At 46.3% G+C, this 18,542-nt stretch overlaps 2 protein-coding genes across 8 annotated transcripts; one reads left to right on the forward strand and one right to left on the reverse strand.

Moving 5' to 3' along the window:
• Window positions 1-793: 793 nt before the first annotated feature.
• Window positions 794-16,309, forward strand: LOC308178075 (TBC1 domain family member 24-like). Of its 4 annotated transcripts, XM_080556091.1 has the most exons (7): window positions 794-931; window positions 3,816-3,899; window positions 4,973-5,115; window positions 9,111-9,227; window positions 10,036-10,263; window positions 10,853-12,189; window positions 14,055-16,309. In XM_080556091.1, the coding sequence occupies exons 6-7, from the start codon at window positions 11,765-11,767 to the stop codon at window positions 14,074-14,076; spliced, it is 447 nt and encodes a 148-aa protein (XP_080412217.1). In that variant the 5' UTR covers window positions 794-931; window positions 3,816-3,899; window positions 4,973-5,115; window positions 9,111-9,227; window positions 10,036-10,263; window positions 10,853-11,764; the 3' UTR covers window positions 14,077-16,309. The 4 variants fall into 4 exon arrangements, 3 of the variants coding, with proteins under 3 accessions (XP_080412217.1, XP_080412215.1, XP_080412216.1); XR_013939555.1 differs by lacking the exon at window positions 10,853-12,189 and having other exon boundaries at window positions 15,278-16,309; XM_080556089.1 differs by lacking the exon at window positions 4,973-5,115 and having other exon boundaries at window positions 15,278-16,309.
• Window positions 15,453-18,537, reverse strand: NME3 (NME/NM23 nucleoside diphosphate kinase 3). 4 transcript variants are annotated; one of them, XR_013939556.1, is made up of 6 exons: window positions 18,410-18,537; window positions 18,012-18,142; window positions 17,820-17,921; window positions 17,480-17,592; window positions 16,906-17,001; window positions 16,487-16,623 (listed from the first exon to the last, which is right to left on the reverse strand). XR_013939556.1 is itself a non-coding variant. In XM_080556092.1 (5 exons), exons 1-5 carry the CDS (start codon window positions 18,453-18,455, stop codon window positions 16,506-16,508), a joined length of 510 nt encoding a protein of 169 aa, XP_080412218.1. In that variant the 5' UTR covers window positions 18,456-18,537; the 3' UTR covers window positions 15,453-16,505. The 4 variants fall into 4 exon arrangements, 3 of the variants coding, with proteins under 3 accessions (XP_080412218.1, XP_080412219.1, XP_080412220.1); XM_080556092.1 differs by lacking the exon at window positions 16,906-17,001 and having other exon boundaries at window positions 15,453-16,623; XM_080556093.1 differs by lacking the exons at window positions 16,487-16,623; window positions 16,906-17,001 and adding an exon at window positions 17,029-17,264.
• Window positions 18,538-18,542: the final 5 nt, after the last annotated feature.

Raw genomic sequence — 18,542 nt, forward strand, 5'->3', positions numbered from 1 at the left:
TCTCCGTCCAGTCTCGTCCTCTTCCAAACCTGCTCCCCTTCAGGCGGCCGGGGAAGGGCACGTCGCCCGCCCCGTTCTGCCTGCCGGCGGAGGCTTTGGGGAAGCAGGGGAAGCTCCCCCTCAGGACCCCGTTCACAACCCAGCTGCGACCGATGCGGCTCCGCTCTGTGCCCGACATTTTGTTATCGCGCCTCACGCCTTCCTTGCAGCCCTCCGTGCCTCCTGTCAGGCTGCAACCCTCCCGGGGAAGGGATTCGTTATCTGTTTGGCGAGAGCCTGCGTTACAACGCTGCGTACATTTACAACACCGTATAAAAGATTAGAACTTTACTGGTCACTTAAGCACGCCTAGTTAATAATCTTTAATGCGGCAGCTATTTATCCAGTCGTAAACAGCGCGCTGCTGCCAAGCCAAGCTAAATAAACACCGCGGAAGTCCTTCGGCTTTGAAACGAGCTGGTTTCTGCCCCAGCCATCGCAGGCTCGGTAAGAAAACAACCGCTCTGTGACTGAGCGCGGAGCCACGCCGGTCCCGAAGCGCCCCTGAAGGAGCCTCGGGGCCGCGCTCCCTCACGGCCCCCTCACGGCGCTCCCGCCTCGCGCCCCTCGCCTCCGCCCGGCCCGCGCCCCGCACGTGCCACACCGCGGCCCGCCCGGCGGCGCGCATGCGCGCGGTGCCGCCCGCAGACGTGGCCGCGCGGCTGACGGGAGCCGCGGCAGGGGGGGCCGCCGCTGCCCTGGGCGTGCTGAGGGCCGGGTGGGCCGCAGCGCCCCGCCGTGCCGTGCGGAGCCCCTCGGGACCCGGAGCGGTGCCGGGGGTGCCCCCAGTGCTACCGGCGTGGGCCCGGCCGGAGGGGCGGTGTGTGCGCGCCTGGAGAGCGGTCTGAGCCCGGAGGTCTCGCTGCTGAGTTTGTTCCCTGAATATTCCCAGGTGTCTGCTACAGGAGGAGCTTTTTTACCGCTTTATTTTCGTGCTCCTCTTCAGCGAGGAGCTGCGTGTGTGCGTACAGCCCGTCCTGCGGTGGGAGACGGCCGCAGGGGTGCGGGGGCTGACGGGACGATTCCCACTGAGCGCCGAGTTTGAGGCCCCCTCCGTAACGTAACCGGGTGCTCCCCGGCCCTCCTGTGCCGGCACACGGGCACGTAACCGGGGGGTGCAGCCTGCTGCCGCTGCTCCCGGCCCTGGCGGTGTCAGAGGCACCGGGAGGGCCGGGGTCCTGCGGGGCGATGGGCGAGATGGGTGGCTCTGTACAGAAACAGGCTGCCTTAAAGCTGGGTTTGTGGCCGGTTCTGTAAGGAAGCTGGAGCATCCGAAAGCTCTTGTGGCTTAACGACAAGCCAGGTAGGATTGTCAGAGTGTCTGGGAACACTCGGGGAACAAAATCAACACAGATCGCATCTCGGTATTACCAGAAAAAAGAATTCCTTGTTAGAACCTCCTTCGTTACACAATCACTGGTAGTTAGGCGGTGTTGCTACAGGCTTCTATCTTAAGATGGTTGCTTTGCAGAAGCAGCACCGAGAACTTGATTCTAAGGACTCCAGCCACGTTTTATATTAGCTCTTTCTTGCTTCCAAGCAATACATTATACTTCTGTCCTTTGTAATTTGTAAAATAGCTGTGAATAGTATTGCACTATAGCTATTGAGAACCTTTGTACTGAATGTCTTTTCTTTCATTAATATTTGAAAAATTGCAGGTGTTTGTGCAGCTAGAGTTTGAACACTGGGGGAAGAGCTTTCTGCTTCTCTTTCTTGCTGTTAATAATTAAATGTTGCCAAGTAAAGTTTGTACCAAGCTATCTGTGGACCTTCCACATTCAAGTGCCTCTGCTCATCCTAACTCTCCTTCTATTGCAGCCCTTTGTTTCTCCCCTTGGTTGTTTTTGCTTCTTCATTCTGTTAATTTGAAACCTTGAAACAGCCTCCCCCTGTCCCTTGATCAGCTGTGTCATTTGGATTGTTAAAGTAAACTGAAAGAAGTTACACCTGCACTGAAATTTTTGTATCCATAAATTCAAGGCAGGCATGCGTTAAAGCAAACCAGCCCGCGCTGCTTATGTCTCTTGCTGCCTCCAAGATCAAGGTTATTGCAATCTGATAATACTGCCCTGGCATTTGTTTAGGTTGTAAGGGCCTCTGCTTCAGTGCTGAAGCTGGATAGAGTTAATAACAGGCAAATTATTGGCAACAGGCCGTGGATTTTGGTCCTTGGTGTTCTAGCTCTTTAAATTGCATTCTGCTCTGCCCGTGAGGTTGGAGCGGCTGTTAAAGCTGCTTGCGTTAGGCTGTAAGGATACGTGCTCCGAAGTAGGTGGGTATATGGTAACACCTGGAGTAGATAAGCTATTTTAGCGGCCTGAAACAGCATTGCTAGTCTCCACTTACAGCTTTGAATTGTGACTGAGAATTAAAGAGCTAAAATTTCTTTTGGAAGTCTGATATGTTCATCTGGGGATGATGTTCAGATATAAGTGGAATGTTTGGATATGTTTGCATAGCATGTAGCCTGGGGACGAGGGCTTGCAGTAGAGCTCATCTAAGTAACGCTGGTCATCAGCCATTTAGTTCCCTTGTACCTGACCGGGCAGTCACGCGACCTTTCTGATATAAAAATAGGCAGAGCTAATTGCACTATATTAATGATTGACTTGCTTGGATTCCGTGTGTATGGGTGGGAGCACGTGCTGGAGGCGTCCAGCTGCGGAATCAACTGTTTCTCTAAGCTAACAGATGTCAGCACTCTTATCTGTGTTGTTCGTGCACTTAGGCTTCACCATATCTCATGTGTTCTCCTCTTGCTTAAACCCCTTAAGTTAAAGGACAGCTACCTGAGCTTTCAAACGTGTTGCAAACGACCAGGTGTTGTTGATTCCCACTGTCTTGGGGAAGGAGTTTGACAGACTGTTTTATCGTGCTTGGTATGGACACAGCTCTGTTCTGTTACCAAATAGGTGTAACGTCTGTGTGGCTACACCGGCACTGGGTTATTTTGTTAGAGTTTTCCAGGAGAAAACAACTGAAGGAAGAAATAACCCACATAAAAAGATGCTCTCATGACTGGATTTTGCAGCCATTACAACTGCGTTATTTCAAAATCTGCTAGGCTGAATATAATTCATTTGAAAAGAAGACTAATGTTTATCAGATCAGTTCAAACTTTCTTACCTAACAGGACAAGAGCCTGGTCTATTGACCGTTGTCAAGTAAGCTGGTTTGAACCTGTACTGCAGTACGTATCTTCAGAATATAGTTATTTTTGTTTCAGAACTGGGGATCTTAAACCTAAAAAGATAAATACTGTAAGCTGTAGAGCTAGTATTCTCAAGTCCCCTACCTATGCAGAAACTACCTCTGCCCTATGAGGAGAGATGCTCTTCAGAGATTGCAGGAAGGACACCAAATTCTGTGTTAAACAGGCAATTTCATAGATCAAAACACTGGGGAGCACTGCGGGAGAGCTGGGGCAGAGGAGAACCAGCAATAAACTACAAAGAGAACATTGGCTAAAAATATTTACTACAAAGGTGCCACAAGCAGTAATCCTGCTTGTGGTTTGAGAGGCTGAAATGAGTTGTTTATGCTGTAAGCACTTTAATAGTATGGTTAACTAGCCGCTCTCCTCTATTGTGAGGGTATTTGCCCCCTTGTTCTCTATACTCCAGAGGCAAATATGAAGGTTGGAAGCCATGCAGAAGTGCAGGCAGATAGCTTTTAAAAGTTACAGAGGTCATTGGTGTACCTAATGCATATGAATGCTGCCCGTCACATTCTTTTTAAATGGTCTGATTTTATTTTGTTCTCCTCATCAACAGACCCAGCAACAACAGAATTAGTTAGAATCCCATCAACAGAAGGGAGCAAGTCAGAAGAAGATCTATACGAAGATAAGTTCTGCGGTAAGGATTAATAAGATCCCTTCAGTCTGGGGGAAGGAGGGGTGTTAGGGTGTTGTTTTTCTGTTGTTTGTTTGTTGGTTTTTATTATAATATCTCACTGTATAGAGGGAATGTTTGCTTTCTAATTTAATTCCCCGAGGGGACAAGATTCCTGCTTTACATCTCAGTATGCCTGTAAGCCCTCTCCTCCAGCTGAGAGACTGGCATCCATGGATCCGTGCAGTGACATTTGACAGAGCAGACATCAGATACTTTAACTCCCTTTAAGTTTACTCAGAATAAGCATGTGGATAAGGAACACCATCTACTGCGAGGCAACTCATCTGTCCTGTGCTCTGAGCCCTGAGCTATCTTAATGGTCCTCTGACAAGGCTAGTCTTCCCAAAATTCTGCCCCGCTAGTAAGACTAGAGATTAGCAATCTACAATAATAGTAAGATTACAAACTCAGCAACCAGTCTGTGGTTATAAATGCCATTTGATTTTTAATGAAATAAGGTAGCAGTAGCTTGGGATTGTGCAGTGTTTGCTTTTACAGTATAAAATGCTGTTCCTGTACCTTTGCTGCTCCAGGACAAGTGTTCATGCTACTCTTGGGATTTTGGTAGGGTATAACTTTTGGAAGACTACAGAAATAAGAACAATATGTCGCTTTATTTTGATATAAGTTCCCTGAAATGTAATTGTTGGCAGTCTGCCTGAGATTAGATCCTCCTTTAATTCTGAAGTGTATTTGGAGCTGGTTTGGTGTTAGTGTCTAAGTTTTCTCTTGTGTGCAGGATAATCTACCTTTTGTTGTTTCCAAAGGGGGGTAATCCATCACCAGGGATACCAGATTATTGAAGCTTTTCTTTGGGGCAGTCTTGGGAAGAGGGAGAAGATACGGAGTTTTACAGAGCTGGAAGAGAATAGATTCTTTATAAATTGTCAGCTGTAACTTTGTAATTTTCATAATGCTTATGTTACTGTAAATCAGCTTTTGTTTTCCAAGAGAAAACCTCTATGCCTTTAGCACTTGGTGCAGAAGATAATAAAATAGTCTGATACAATAATGTTTTCCTACTCCATTTTCAGCTGCCAGCTGAAATCATGGGGCTGCAAAACTTACCCTGGAATAAACAAGTTCTGTTGATAGCTGCTGGTGTGCATGGAGCGTACCTCCCCAGTTGCTTACTACGGAGGCAAAGAAGGCATGCAGCAATTTCTATAGACTCAGAGTAAGAATCATAGCATCACAGAATGGTTTGTATTGGAAGGGACCTTAAAGATCATCTAATTCCAGCCTCCCTGCCATGGGCGGGGACACCTGCCACTAGACCAGGTTGCTCGAAGTTCTTTAGTGTGAGTGTATAATGCAGTCCCTAGGCAGGTATAAAGGATCAAGTGCCTTGAATATTCACAGAGCTAATAAATCATAATCATTTTAAATCGTGTCTTGCTATATGAGACTTCTTTTTCTAACTGGAGAGATATTAATGGGGTAGTTATTGACATGGAAGATTACACAGCAGAAGAGGTAACTTGTAGGGACTTGTGTGTTCGATTAGCCCGGGGTTGCTTGTTCAGCTGCCCATCGTCTAACTTTGGTTTCCTTTAAGCACTCTGTGGCTGCTGGACTAAAGCTTTGCATGTTCATATATTACACCGGGAGATCTTAAATCAACTTAAACACATTCTGTCATTTAAATTGATAGAAAAGTTAAATTCTTGTAAGTTTCCACACTGATATTTGTACTGCTTTGATTAAAATATTTTTGTTTTGTTTTAAAGATAACATTGGAAATTGGGTCATTGGTCTATTACCTTGAAAGACTTTAAATGGCACACTTCGTATTTTGAAACTTCTGGTTTCAACGTAAACTTTTTAAATGGGTAACACTTAGTTCATTGTATAAAATAGATTTGCTGCTTAAATTCAGTGCTTTTTGTTTTGTTTTAAAAAGGAAAATTCTCCCCGTAGTTGGTCCTCATGTTTGTAATGACATAGGCAGGACAGAAGCTCCTGATCTATATCTTTGATAACGTTTACTATCCAGTACCCTCTTACAATTCTTTAGCATTTTGCCCCCTTTGTGGAACCATTAATCTTTTCTTTTGTTCCTTGTTTTTGCATAAGATTTTTTTTGAGGCCTCTATGTTGTTTGTTTTGGGAGTGTTTGGGTTTTCTACCTCTATGGTATCTTCTAATAAGTACAGCTCATGGAATCAACAGTGATAGAGTATCAGAAGTGCTCATGTTGTCCCAGGACAGGAGATGGGAACGAGGGGTTTCTGTTTTCTGTTGAAATGTTTTTAGATATAAGGCCTACACATTCTCTTAAATATAAGCTACTGTCATTTATCAGACCAGCATAGATCGTCATGTTTCTGAACCTTTTATTGTAATAAAATACATGATTGATTAATCACAGATAATTAAAAGTCCCTGTTTAAGAAGACAACATTACCTGTGCTTTCATTTGCAAATGAAAGCACAAGATTCTCAGGCAAACCTTCAGTGACTGTGCTTCATATGCAACGGTGACGTCCACAGAGAAATCATCTAGATGCTTAAAATGATTTGCCCTGTGGCGTGCTCTTACCAGTACTGTCAGATCTTACCAGGTCTTCAGCAGTTTCTCAGGGAAGTCAGAAGTGAACACTCGTTTTGTGTCAACGCGTTTCTAGACTTTGTCCCTAAAGAGCGTGAAAAACAATGGGGAGCAAATATCTTAGCCCCTATTGTTACTGATAAACTAGTGTTAGAGCATTATCCAGAAGCAGGAGCCCAGCTTATGCTGTGGACAGTGCCTGGGGCGATCCGTAAAGAGATCAAACTGCATTTAACCTCATCAAAGCAATCCATCGAACTCTTGTGTACTCCACTAAAAAGGATCGTCAATTCAAAATGCATCAGCATGGTCCAAACTGCTTTCCTGGGCATGATGAGCTAGTTGTGTTTGGCTTGTTCCGGTGCTAAATGGAGTGCTTAATTTTTAGCTCTGCATATATCTTCCTAAATGCTTTGTGGAATGGGAAGTAATTGAAGCTGTAGATGTAACAGGGGATGGCACTGTGATGTCTGGTCTTGTTTCCAGATCCACGTAGCAGAGATGTCAAGGTATGCTGCTCTAAGCCTGGACTCGGAGAAAACTGCAGGGTGCACCGAAGTATTGGGCAAGAAAGAGTAACTGTTTGTCGGTTGTCTTTTCTTTGGCAGCATTACTTCCTTGCTGCATTGCTTTGTTCTTCTATCAGATTTGTTGGTATATAAAGCATATATATTCGTTGGTATATAAAGCAGAAATCTCAGATGTGATTCAGTATTGTTCAAGGATGGGAAATCATCTACTTAGTGTTTGGGGCTTAATTTTCTTCAACTGGAGTGAGGACTAATAGCTAGAAATCTCAAGGAAGAAGGTTCATCTGTGCCTTCTGCATGGGTTAGTTTGATGAAGTTATGAAAGAAATTAGACTTGAGCTTTTTCTCTGGCTACATCACTACAGCATAAACAGGAGACAGTACGCTGCAGCTCTGGGAGGTTAGCAGTAGTCTTTGTTTGTTGTACAGCAAAAGAAAATACTTGCTACCTGTTAGCACGTTATGAAAACACGAGCCAAAATATCAGTTGTCAGTATCTAGCTGTTCTGTACAGTGCGTAGCAAAGAGCTGTATCAGAGGTGTTTGAAAAGTGGGCCTCATTAAAATCAGTGCAATTGTGCATGGGTAAGATGAAAAATGTTATCGAAGTTTAGGTTTCACGTTATACAGTAACTGCAATGGATGCGTGTGAAGTATCCTAACAAGTTGTTAATCTGTAGTACAACTTTCAGAAGGCAAAATTGTAAGGCTATTTAAATAGGATAGGGAACAAGGTTTTCTTGATTATAATTTTTTAAGGAACTTTCCTGTATTTATTAAAATCAGTAGCAAGTAGTTTAATCTCAGGTTTTAATCAAAGCTGGAATCTATTTCTAAAAAGTTTAGAATATAAATATTTCACTAATGTGGATATATGTACTCTGGATTTGGAAGAAATATTGGTACTCCACATTAGTTGTAATTCAGGTATTTCAGTTTGCTGATTCTTGCGTTTTGGAAAGCAAAATTTGATTATTTTAATGAACTGGAAGTAGAGTTGGTTAATTTTGTGATTGAAATACTGAAATGCATCTTGCAAAACTTACTAGGTTGCTGTTGTAATGGAACTTATTAAAGCTGTCCCTAGCCATGTTAGCTTTAGTAAAATTGTGACCTTATATTCCCTTTGATGAAGGGAAGTCATAATTTAAATTGTTTAATTTCTGACTGGTGCATTTTTAGATGATTTCATAGAATTGTTTTCAAAGGCAGTATCAGACTTTTGACTGTCACAATTTGCTCCATTGCTCTATAAAATTCAGTGCAGTTTTCAGACATCTTCTGAAAGTAGCCTACACAACAATGGGAAGAATTAAGGGATGGAATGGAAAAATGTGGCTGGACTGGCAAGCTTATTTCTTAAAAATGTAGTCATTGACTTGAAATCGTGCCAGTTCCAGTTCAATGGTCATTGCCCGGTTTTGAATTATAATGATTATTTGCTTCATAGTTTTAAACTTAACCTCGGAAAATCTTCTGTCTGTACTGCAGCCATTTTTGGTGTATTTTCAATATGCTTTTTTCTACTTCCCACTTGTTTTTAATTTGCACTTAACCGAAGAGCGAGAAGCTCCATAATACACCAATAGATCCAATAATCTCAAACTTGTGTGGTGGTTGCTACTAAAACAGTGTGTTGTTCTGTTCTGTGTTAATTCTTACTGTTTTGTAGAAGTCAGTCAAATTAGAAAGGAGAATGGGGACTTCTCCTTAAAGGAGGTATAAGTAACTTTCAAGCTTTGCCATTGTCATGAGTGATGTAATTGGCTTTGCTAATTTTTAAAACCCTATTACAATTTTGTCTTAAGAGGTACTTGAAAGCATTCCAGTTCTCTGCAGTTGAGGTGCTGTTATCCAGAGAGCCAGGTAGAGGATGCTGCTGCAACGTGGTGCTAACTTTTCTAAAGTTACTTTACCAAGAGGGAAAGAGTTGTGTTGTAATAAGGAGATATAAATGAGTCTCAGTACCTGCGAGAAGCGGGTGGGACACAGCCCCTGACCAGCTTGCTCTTTGCTACTGAAAATGAGACAGCTTTTGTCTGCTTTTACTGTCAACTCAAAGTTAAACTTTGCTCTTTATGTGGTTGCCAGAAAAGAAAACTTGTGCAGAGGGACGGATGGAGGAAGATTCAGAAGGAGTGGGAGGAGGAGACAACAAAGGCTGGCTAGAATTTTTCTGAAATTTCTTGGGCTCTTCTCCTTTGGCAAGTAAGTACTCCCAATTCGAGGCCTGCTGGCTTGCAGTAGCTTTTGGCACAGTGTCAGGAGCTATGCACCATTACACTGAAGCACACTAATTCTGTTGGTTTTGCAAGCAGTTAAGAGCTGGTCATGCTTTAGCGGCCTCGACAATGCCTGTTTGCTTTGCTGTCATTTTTTTCTTGCAGCATTTAGAGCTCTGAGAAGCACAAGCAGCCAGACCTACTTGCACAGCCTGCAGATTTCTCCCAGCCAAAGTGTGTTCAAGAGTTCTGTCGGTCTGATTTCCATCCCCTAGCCACTGACTTCAGTGAGCTTGCTGAGGAGCATGCACTCACCAAATTAGTTAGTTTCTGGAGAAACTTCCAGAGGGAAAGATGACGTGCAACCTTTAAATATGCCTGTGACTCTGAATGATAGAAAATAGCTATGAATTCATATGAATGTATGATATGAAGTATGTGAATGATAGAAAAAAGCAAAGAGTAAGGACAGAGAAGAAAGTTTAAAGGAAAAAGGACAGAGAAGTTGTAATTCCGAATATCTTGTAAGTTCTCTAGTAAGATAGACGTTTTAATTAACCCTCCCTAATATAAACCTAAGTGGTTCCCAAAAAGTGATGGCAGGAAGGGGAAGCTGTTTCATAGTGGAGACTCCAGCAAGTACAGGGTTGTAATAGTTTCTGGACTGAAGTGACCATGAATTGTATGGTTCAACTTTCTGTACATCATTCCCTCCTAAATAGAAATGTATTTTTTCTCCACAAGGGTATTACTGTAGAATTTCAGTTAAAGGTAAGTTTCCCTGTGTTTCCCAGGTGGAGAAAGACAGAAAAATATTAACAGAGCTACGTTGACTCTGCAGTGGACTGGTATCCCACCGTTACTCCTTTGCAGATCCCAAAGATGTGCTCACAAGGAAGCATTGTTTCTAAACATCATAAGATAGCCTGCTTTCAGATCTGAAGTGGGAAGAACGTGTTGCCTACTTTAATTACAGTCTGAGAATTAATTTCATATGTGGAAGAACACAACAAAAAGAAGAGGTGAGCATCTCTTTTTTGTTCTTACGTTCTACAGTGTAACAGATGACTCCCCAAAAAATCTGTTTTTATAAAATCTGAAAAAATATTTGGAAGGAAGGAGCTATCCAAAGGGCTTCTGTGTGTTGCTGACAACCTTATTAAAGAGAAATTAAATTTTGGAGTTCCACCATGTGGTTCAAAAAAAAAAAAAAGTTAATTTTTAGCCATAACTTAACACTATCTGAATTAAGTATATGGCTGTCCAAGCTAATGCTCATTGTATGTTTATGAACTTCTCTGAACTTGAACCAAAATGTTTGTTGTATTTTACTGTAGTAAAGTAGGAAGGATGAGTCATCTGTCTTGATGGTGTGTCCCCCTTGAGTTTCAAATCCTTTTAATGCACCTGTTATAAAAAAGGCCATGGTCTGTGCTAGTAAAGGTCAAGCTCTATGCATCGTCCAGCCTGTTGATACAGGAATGACTAAAGGTTTTCTGGAAGCAAAACTGTTTCTGTTTTTGTTGCTTTGACCTTTGCACATCATGTCATAATTGTACAAATCAGTTTTATTGGCCTGTTGCATTTTATAGGGCTTATCTGCCTTTGCAGAGCCTGCAGCGTCAGTGGGGGTGTGCTCCCTGGCTTTAACCCAGCACTGAGGACGCATCGATAGAGATGTTCCTGCAGTGGACTAACTTGTTGCCTGCTGTCACTGGTGTGTTTTAGTCCATCCAGAAGGGGAGATGCAGTAAATTAAAGCTAATTCACGTATGGGCATTAGTGGTTGCAGTCACGCCGTCTGCTGGGACACAGGTGTGCTTTGAAGCTGGAGTCAGCTGGTAGATCATGTTCACGTGTGGTTTGAGGAACTAGAGGCTAGAACCTGATCTTCTAGCTCTCGCTGCTCTTAGAGCCTAGTGTGTTTTTAAAATGGTCTAATGTTGGTGATAGCAGGCCCTCTAGAGGGCGATTTGATCATAGAAATGCATACAAAATCAGAACCAGAAGTCCAGTGCAGTGCTCGAGAGGATTAAGACTCAGTTTCATGAAGCTGTTTTAAGCTGCTGTGAGCCCGTATGGCCATCAGAAAGGGTGGTTCTGCCTTGTCATCTTTGCTCTGGCACTAACATTGGCCTAGTTGACCCTACAGCTGCACATCTTGCTTACCAGATGGAAAGGAAGAACTGTACATCAACAAACTAGTCTCTGTGACTGTGTGGCCACATGAGAGCCAGTACCAGCATGAAGGAGCAACTAGGAGCACGTGGTTGTGTCTAGCAGGAGGTCAGTGTCTCTTTTTACTGGCTGCACAGTCTTGGAACAGTTTACGCTGCTCACAAAACTGCATAATTTTAGGATAAATAACAGTTACTTCCCCAGAGAGTTAGGAATAGAGATTGCAAACTGGACAAGCTGGGTATTTCTGGGTGGGATGTTTCTTTTCTGTAAGTGGGAAGTTAATTTAAAGGTCTTTGCCTCTGGCTCATTGATCAGACATTCCTAGCCTTTGAGTCCTCATGCATGATTTTCGGGGACCTGGTTAACAAGTTCTGTCAGGCAGCACACAAGCTGATGGTGGCAGTGTCTGAGGACGTGTTAGAGGTGTACTCGGACTGGCAGCGGTGGCTCTTCGGAGAGCTGCCCATGGCATACATTGCTCGGGTCTTTGATGTGTTTCTGGTGGAGGGCTACAAAGTTCTCTATCGTGTTGCACTGGCTATTCTGAAATTTTTTCACAAAGTCAGAGCCGGGCAGCCCATGGAGTCTGACAGCATACAGCAGGATATTCGGGCTTTTGTGAGAGACATTGCGAAGTCAGTGTCTCCAGAGAGGCTTCTGGAAAAAGCCTTTGCTATCCGCCTTTTCTCACGGAAGGAGATCCAGCTGCTGCAGATGGCCAACGAGAACGCTTTACAGCAGAAGGGCATCACAGTCAAACAGAAAAGGTAGGGGTAGTCCGAGTGGTCTCCACAAACCTGAGATCCTGAGCTTTTCTAAGTAATGAACGGTCCGCTAGTCTTGCGTGCCTGGTGGAGGAGAAGAGCTCTGCTGGTGCATGCTGATACCTCTGCTGACTTTTTCTGTGTGGACTTGGTTAGAAAAAGTCAGCAGCCCAAAAATTAAGCATTGCTGGGACTGAACTGAGAAGTGTGATGAATTTATAATTACCTTTTACAGGTATATGTTGATTGCAAATATTGCATCTCAAAAGTGTCTATCACAGGCTGATTTTAAACCAAAAGACATTTTATTAAAGCTGGAAAAACACTGGTAACTTACTGGGAAGAAAAGTACCCAAACAAATACGAAGATTCTTAAGATGAGATTATTAGTATAAAACATGAATTTCCTGCCGTCCGGTGCTGTGAACTCAGGTGCTTCCTTACTGCAAGTAGGCAAACGCTGTCTGAGGTGGGAATGTTTTCCTCACCTAGGGAGTTTATTTTATAAGAGGGAAGAAATAAGTAAGTCTTATTTACAGGTTACTTTTAAAAGTAGTTTGACTGCAAACCTCCTGAAAATCAAGGGCATAGTAACCATAGGTAGGAGCTGACTAGTTTTGTGACAGGTACAGGTGCTGTTTGAAATAATGATTTTGAAAGAACAATGAAAAAGGAAAGTGAGGATACCAATCCAGAAGACGATTGCATTATCTCTTTTTCAGAAACAAGAGGAGGAAAAGCCCCCTGGGAGCAATGGGCCAATGAAATCTTGGTCCGTTATAATGGGTAGCCTTAATAAAAGCTTAGCGAAGAGACCTCTGCATGTATATATCTTACAGCCAGTTATGCTGCTGAGTAAGTCACAGTAGTTGCAAACGGTGGGGTTCCATGGTATTGAAATAGCCTTACCCAATTCTAGCCTACAAAATAACTTTTACATTAGCTGAACTTCTTACATGTACGGTGTATGCAGAAGGTTATCTCCATGAACTTTGCAGTCTTTTCCGAGGGTTTATTTTTAGATTTACAATTTGGTTTACAACTGGCTTGTGCCTTGCCTTGCTTTTCTCTTGGAAGAGACTGTTCTGCCAGTCTCAAATGTGCCAAGGCGCTCAGCCACTGGAAGGTCACGTTGGGTACAATTCTGATCACTGCATTCAGGGCTTGCAACAAGCAGTATTAACTCTTGCAGTTTGTGTATATTACCTTTCGTTCATGTACTGAAGTTCAGAAGAGTTGTAATATCCTTTCTGAATATATTAGTATATTCTTCAGCAACAGAGTGAGAGTTAAACAGGAGGTCCAGCTGCACTGAATGTTGTAGAGGCATTCTCACTTGGAACAGTGGTGCCTTCAGAGCAAAATGTAGTAAATTTATAACCAAATAACTCCAGTAGTAATCGCCTCACCCGGTAGAGTTGCTAATGAAAAACTTTTATCATCTTTACTTTTGTGAACTTACTTCTCATTATCCATTGTCTGGGTGCTGCTGTGAACTAGGCTCAATTTGGATCCTGGTGCAGAAGTCACCTTTTCTCCACTGCTCAATAAGATGAAAGTTTTCTTGTCCAGATAGATGTGTTTGGCCTGTGCAAGTAGTTGATGAATTATTTTTACAATCAAATAACTCTGAGCAGGCAGCAAAAAGGGAAAAAATAAAAGGTGGAAGATAGAAAATATTTTAACCTGTCTTCTTTTTCGTTTTGCTTTGTGGTTCAAATCAAACTGTACTTTGTTTCTTTCCAGGCTCCTTACATTCACTTTGTCATGGATGTAGAAAATCACTGATCTTTTCTATCTTTTTTTGTCTTTCCTTTTACGTTCTTCTTCTGTCAATTGCATACCCACTGCACCCCTCCTGTTTGCAGTGTGGCATCTCCAAAAAGGTAGGCTCAAACACTCGGATCTTTGCGCTTTGCTCGCTTCTTCTGTCTTTGAATGGCTGGTAATTTTTTTCTAATGCTGTCATTATTGCTAATGCTGGGGCAAGAGAAGCAAGGCAGCAATTACAGCATCAGATTGCTGCATAACATCTACTGAATATACTCTTGCAAAGTTAGTTCAAAGCACCTGCAGAGTCCTAAGATGGGGGGAATGGGCACAGCTGGTCAACACAGCATTTTATTGTACAGCAATACAAGTCTGTATTTTTCAGGACAGAAAAGCTTGATGTTAATGATGGGATTTAAGTTATCTCTGCACTGGAAGGAAATTGTGTGGGTGTTTTGTTAGTTTTGTTTAAAAAAAAAAAAAGGCAACATCCTCAGAGTTATAAGGTACTGTTCCATGTCCAAGCCTGGTATGAGCTGTTGCAGTTTACGTAAGACATGCTCAATTATTTCCTACTTTGCAAGCTTTCCGCAACTAATTGGAAAGATGTTGGACTGAACCCAATTTGGCACACTCCTACAAGTGACTTGTCTCAATTTATACTACGTTGTATTTACTCTTATGTGGGTAGTTTTTTTCAAAGAGGCAAGATGACTTTTTGCTTGTGTGTCAAGAAGGTCAGAGTTACTGAGCCATACAGCATTAGTGGTTAATTCAGTCATTCATCAAGTCTTGGCCTGAAAAGCATTTCTTAAAGAACAAAAACTAGTGGATTGTAACACCTGATAAGCAGAGAAAGAATGAAGACTGCCCTGTGATTAGTACCACAGATGTATGGGTCTAAATTAATGCTTTTGAGACAATTTTTCTGGCCTTGTTGCAGGTGCCATGGGTCAACTTTAGTGAGAGATGCACACAAAAGCTTCTGTTGGGAGCACTTTTTGACGGGAGAAAGTGGTGCTGTACGTGTTTTTTGGGTCCCAGTTAGGGTTAGGCTCAGTGTTCCAGTTAGGGTTATGTTTAGGGTTGTTTGGAAAGAGAGAAGGCACAGAGTCCTCTCACCTGCTGCCTGACTGCAGACATCATCGCAGGGTCCCCGTCACAGCAGGTACCAGAGCAGCTGTTTCTCCTGGTCCCAAAGGTGTTTAACTCCATCACACAGGTTAATTCCAGCAGCTCGACCCCATCACACAGGTTCCCCTACAGTCACCTTCCTAAATGATTTCAATATCTTGACAAACTGTGGCTCCTTCCCCATTAGCTGTTCCACCCGCGCATCTCCAGGGCATGGAAGAATTGCCCCTAGCAGCACATTCCTGCCAGTGAAAGTGAAGCTGTGTGGCACAGGGAACAAGCTCACATCCCTGCCGGCACCGGCCTAGAGCCACCCTCTCCTCCCTCCAGGTCCCCTGGAAAACAACTAGCGGAAGAGGTGATGGGATTCTCCAGAGTTTATTATTAAAAAAAAAAAATGGATGACTTATGGGAACAATCTCCAAGATGTTTGGAGCTGCAAACTACTGCTTGGAGAAGGCCCTGAAGGCGGGAGGAGCTCTGCCAGAAATGCTGCGTGCTGCAGTCAGGCAGCTGAGGAGAGCTGAGCTCAGAACATCTCAGCCCACATGCAGCAACGCCCCGGGAACCTCGCTCCAGGTTTCACCGCGGCTGTTCCACAGCAGAACACACCACCCCTGTCCCTGCCCCTATGCTCTGGCAGGAGGCTCGGGGGACTCAGAGCGTAAAGAAACAGGCGGTGGCGTGAAAATCAAGAGGAACAGCGAGAAAAGATGGGGCCCAGGAGCACAGGACAGAGGAACACATTCGCACGGGTGGCTCTGAGGCTCTCCTGCAGCAGGTCCTGCCATCGCAGGAAGCCTCCAGACGCTCACAGCAGGAGCCTGGCTGAGTCCTCGGAGCCTCTTCCTCCTCCAGAGGCCGCTTGCGCCCTGCAGGCAGGGGACAGGTGAAGTGAGGAGGGTCACCGAGCTGGGTCAGCCTTGGTCACCAGCCCCTGCGCTTAGCCCATAGCAGGTTCTTTAAAACCCTTTGGTGGGGAACCTCACAGATGCAGGTGAGGACAGGGATCACACCGCCCCACAGTGACCAGCGCGCCTCTCCCCGTGGCCAGGAGCATGCGTCCTGCGCCAGGCAGTGACAGGAACAGGGCCCAGCTTCTGCTTTCCATTAGTAAATCACCTTGAGCCTGGGATTTTAGGATGCCATAGCAAGCAGAGCAGCTACACTAACTACTTACTGCAGCAGATGGGAGGGAGGGGAAAAAAAAAAAAAGAAATAGCTGCAATTGCAGTCAGCTGAAGTACTGAGTTCCAGTCAGAGAGCAGCTCCTGGAACCCTCCACACACACAGAAGAGAAACCCCCACAGCGACACCACAGCAGAGCCCCCAGTCAGCCCCAGGGCCTAAATGAAACAGACGGAAACGTCCTGTGCCCGAGCGAGGAAGACCCACGCTTCCCTCGGGCTCCCTCATCACTCGTAGATCCAGCGCTCGGCCGCGTCCTCCCAGCACGTCAGCTCCTCGGGGCGGAACCAGAGGGAGATCTCCTGCCGGGCGCTCTCGACCGAGTCGCTGCCGTGAATCACGTTCCTGTGCGGGAAGAGGAAGGGGTCAGCCAGCACCACGCAGAGAGAGGCTGGGGAGGGGAGCTGCAGGTGGGAAGATTTCACCCTGACCAATTTAACCGAGCCTGCTGAGCCGGTCACATCACACAGCGCTCCTTGCCACCCCGCAGCCCTCCTCCTTCCAGCTCGGTGGCTGCTCGTGAGGTGGGTTAGGCCACCTATGTGTAGGAGCTGCCAGTTTCCAGCAGTCCTCTCTTCTGTAATAAATTATTTATGTGCTGCAAGTGGCTGTCAGTCTGGGGTTCACCTTTGTTTTGAAGTTCTGCCTCCAGATTTGCCCCTTCTTTCAGGGGGAATAGGTCCTGTGAAGCGGGTTTGCTATCAGACACCAGGGAGCAGGAACCTAACAGGAGGGTGAGATAAAAACTTCATCTACTGCAGGCCAGGCTCAGCTACAGCCACCAGAGGTCACCACTGGTGACTCTCCAGTGATGAAAACATGACTGCAGAACTCCTGCTTGGCTTTGGGTTCAGACTCGGGTGCCTGGTAGAGCCGAGTGCCCTCAGGGTGCCCTGCTCCCCTGGGACAAGACCGAGAGGGCTCCTCCCTTCCTCTTCTCAGCCTGATGGTCCTGGTTGCTGGAGCAAACGCCAAGCAAACCCCTCCTAGTGCAGACAGACGAGGCCTCAGGAAGCACGAAAGACCCAAACCCAGACTCCTCCCTTCTGGCAGAGCCAGCCGGGGAGGCAGAGGTCAGCGTGTCCTGGCCGGTGTCCCTCTGCAAGCAGTCACGGGGGTGACGGCGGTGATCTGAGCACAGAAGGGGGAGCATTGTACCGGCGTGCACCAAAACACCCAGGGCACAAGAAGCCAGACTCACCTCCCAACATCAATGCAGAAGTCTCCTCGGATGGTGCCAGGCAGGGATTCAGCTGGGTTAGTCTCCCCGATCATCATACGAGCCATCCTGACCACATCCAGGCCCTGCCAGACCTACGTGACAGCAAACAGAGTCAGCTTGCGCAGCTCCCCCGGCAGCTCCAACCACCCGCTCCCGAAATCTGCTGTCTGATCCCCGGGGGGGACGGCCCACAGGGGGTCTCTCAGCGAGCTGCTTTCCGAGATCACTTCTTGAGGACCATCGGCATTGCCTCGTGGGTTCAGTTCGCGGCAGAGAACGCCCCACCAGGGTCTGCACGGCTCCACCGGCCAGCACTCACCATGGCGACCACGGGCCCCGAGCTCATGTACTTCACCAGCCGCCCGTAGAAGGGCCGGTCCCGCAGGGCGACGTAGTGCTCCTTCAGCAGCTCCTCCGAGGCCTGGGCACGGGAAGCCCGCGGTCAGCGCCCGGGGCGAGGCAGGGCTCGCTGTGACCGGGGCACGCCGCGGGGCACCGGGACGCCGCTCACCTGCAGCAGCTTCAGCCCCAGCAGCCTGAAGCCCTTCCTCTCGAACCGCCGGATGATCTCCCCGACCAGCTGCCGCTGGACGCCGTCCGGCTTGATGGCCACGAAGGTGCGCTCCGTGGCACCGGGACGGGCTGCGGGCGGGCGGCCGGGGCGTCAGCCGGGCCCCGGCCCCTTCCCTTCCCTTCCCTTCCCTTCCCTTCCCTTCCCTTCCCTTCCCTTCCCTTCCCTTCCCTTCCCTTCCCTTCCCTTCCCTTCCCTTCCCTTCCCTTCCCTTCCCTTCCCTTCCCTTCCCTTCCCTTCCCTTCCTCTCCCTTCCCCCTTCCCTTCCCTTCCTCTCCCTTTTCCCTTTCCCCTCCCCTCCCTCTCCTCATCGTCCCGGCCCCGGCCCCGGCCCGCACCGCAGTGCAGGACGCTGGCGAACACGGCCAGCACCAGGCAGATCATGGCGGCCCCGCCGCTCTCCGCGGCCCCGCTGCCGGCCCCGGTCCCGGTCCCGCCCCGCCCCCGCCGCTCCCCTTCCCCCGCGGAACG

Source organism: Anser brachyrhynchus, assembly GCF_964034855.1.
Source record: "Anser brachyrhynchus genome assembly, chromosome: 15".
In the NCBI taxonomy this organism is placed as follows: domain Eukaryota; kingdom Metazoa; phylum Chordata; class Aves; order Anseriformes; family Anatidae; genus Anser; species Anser brachyrhynchus.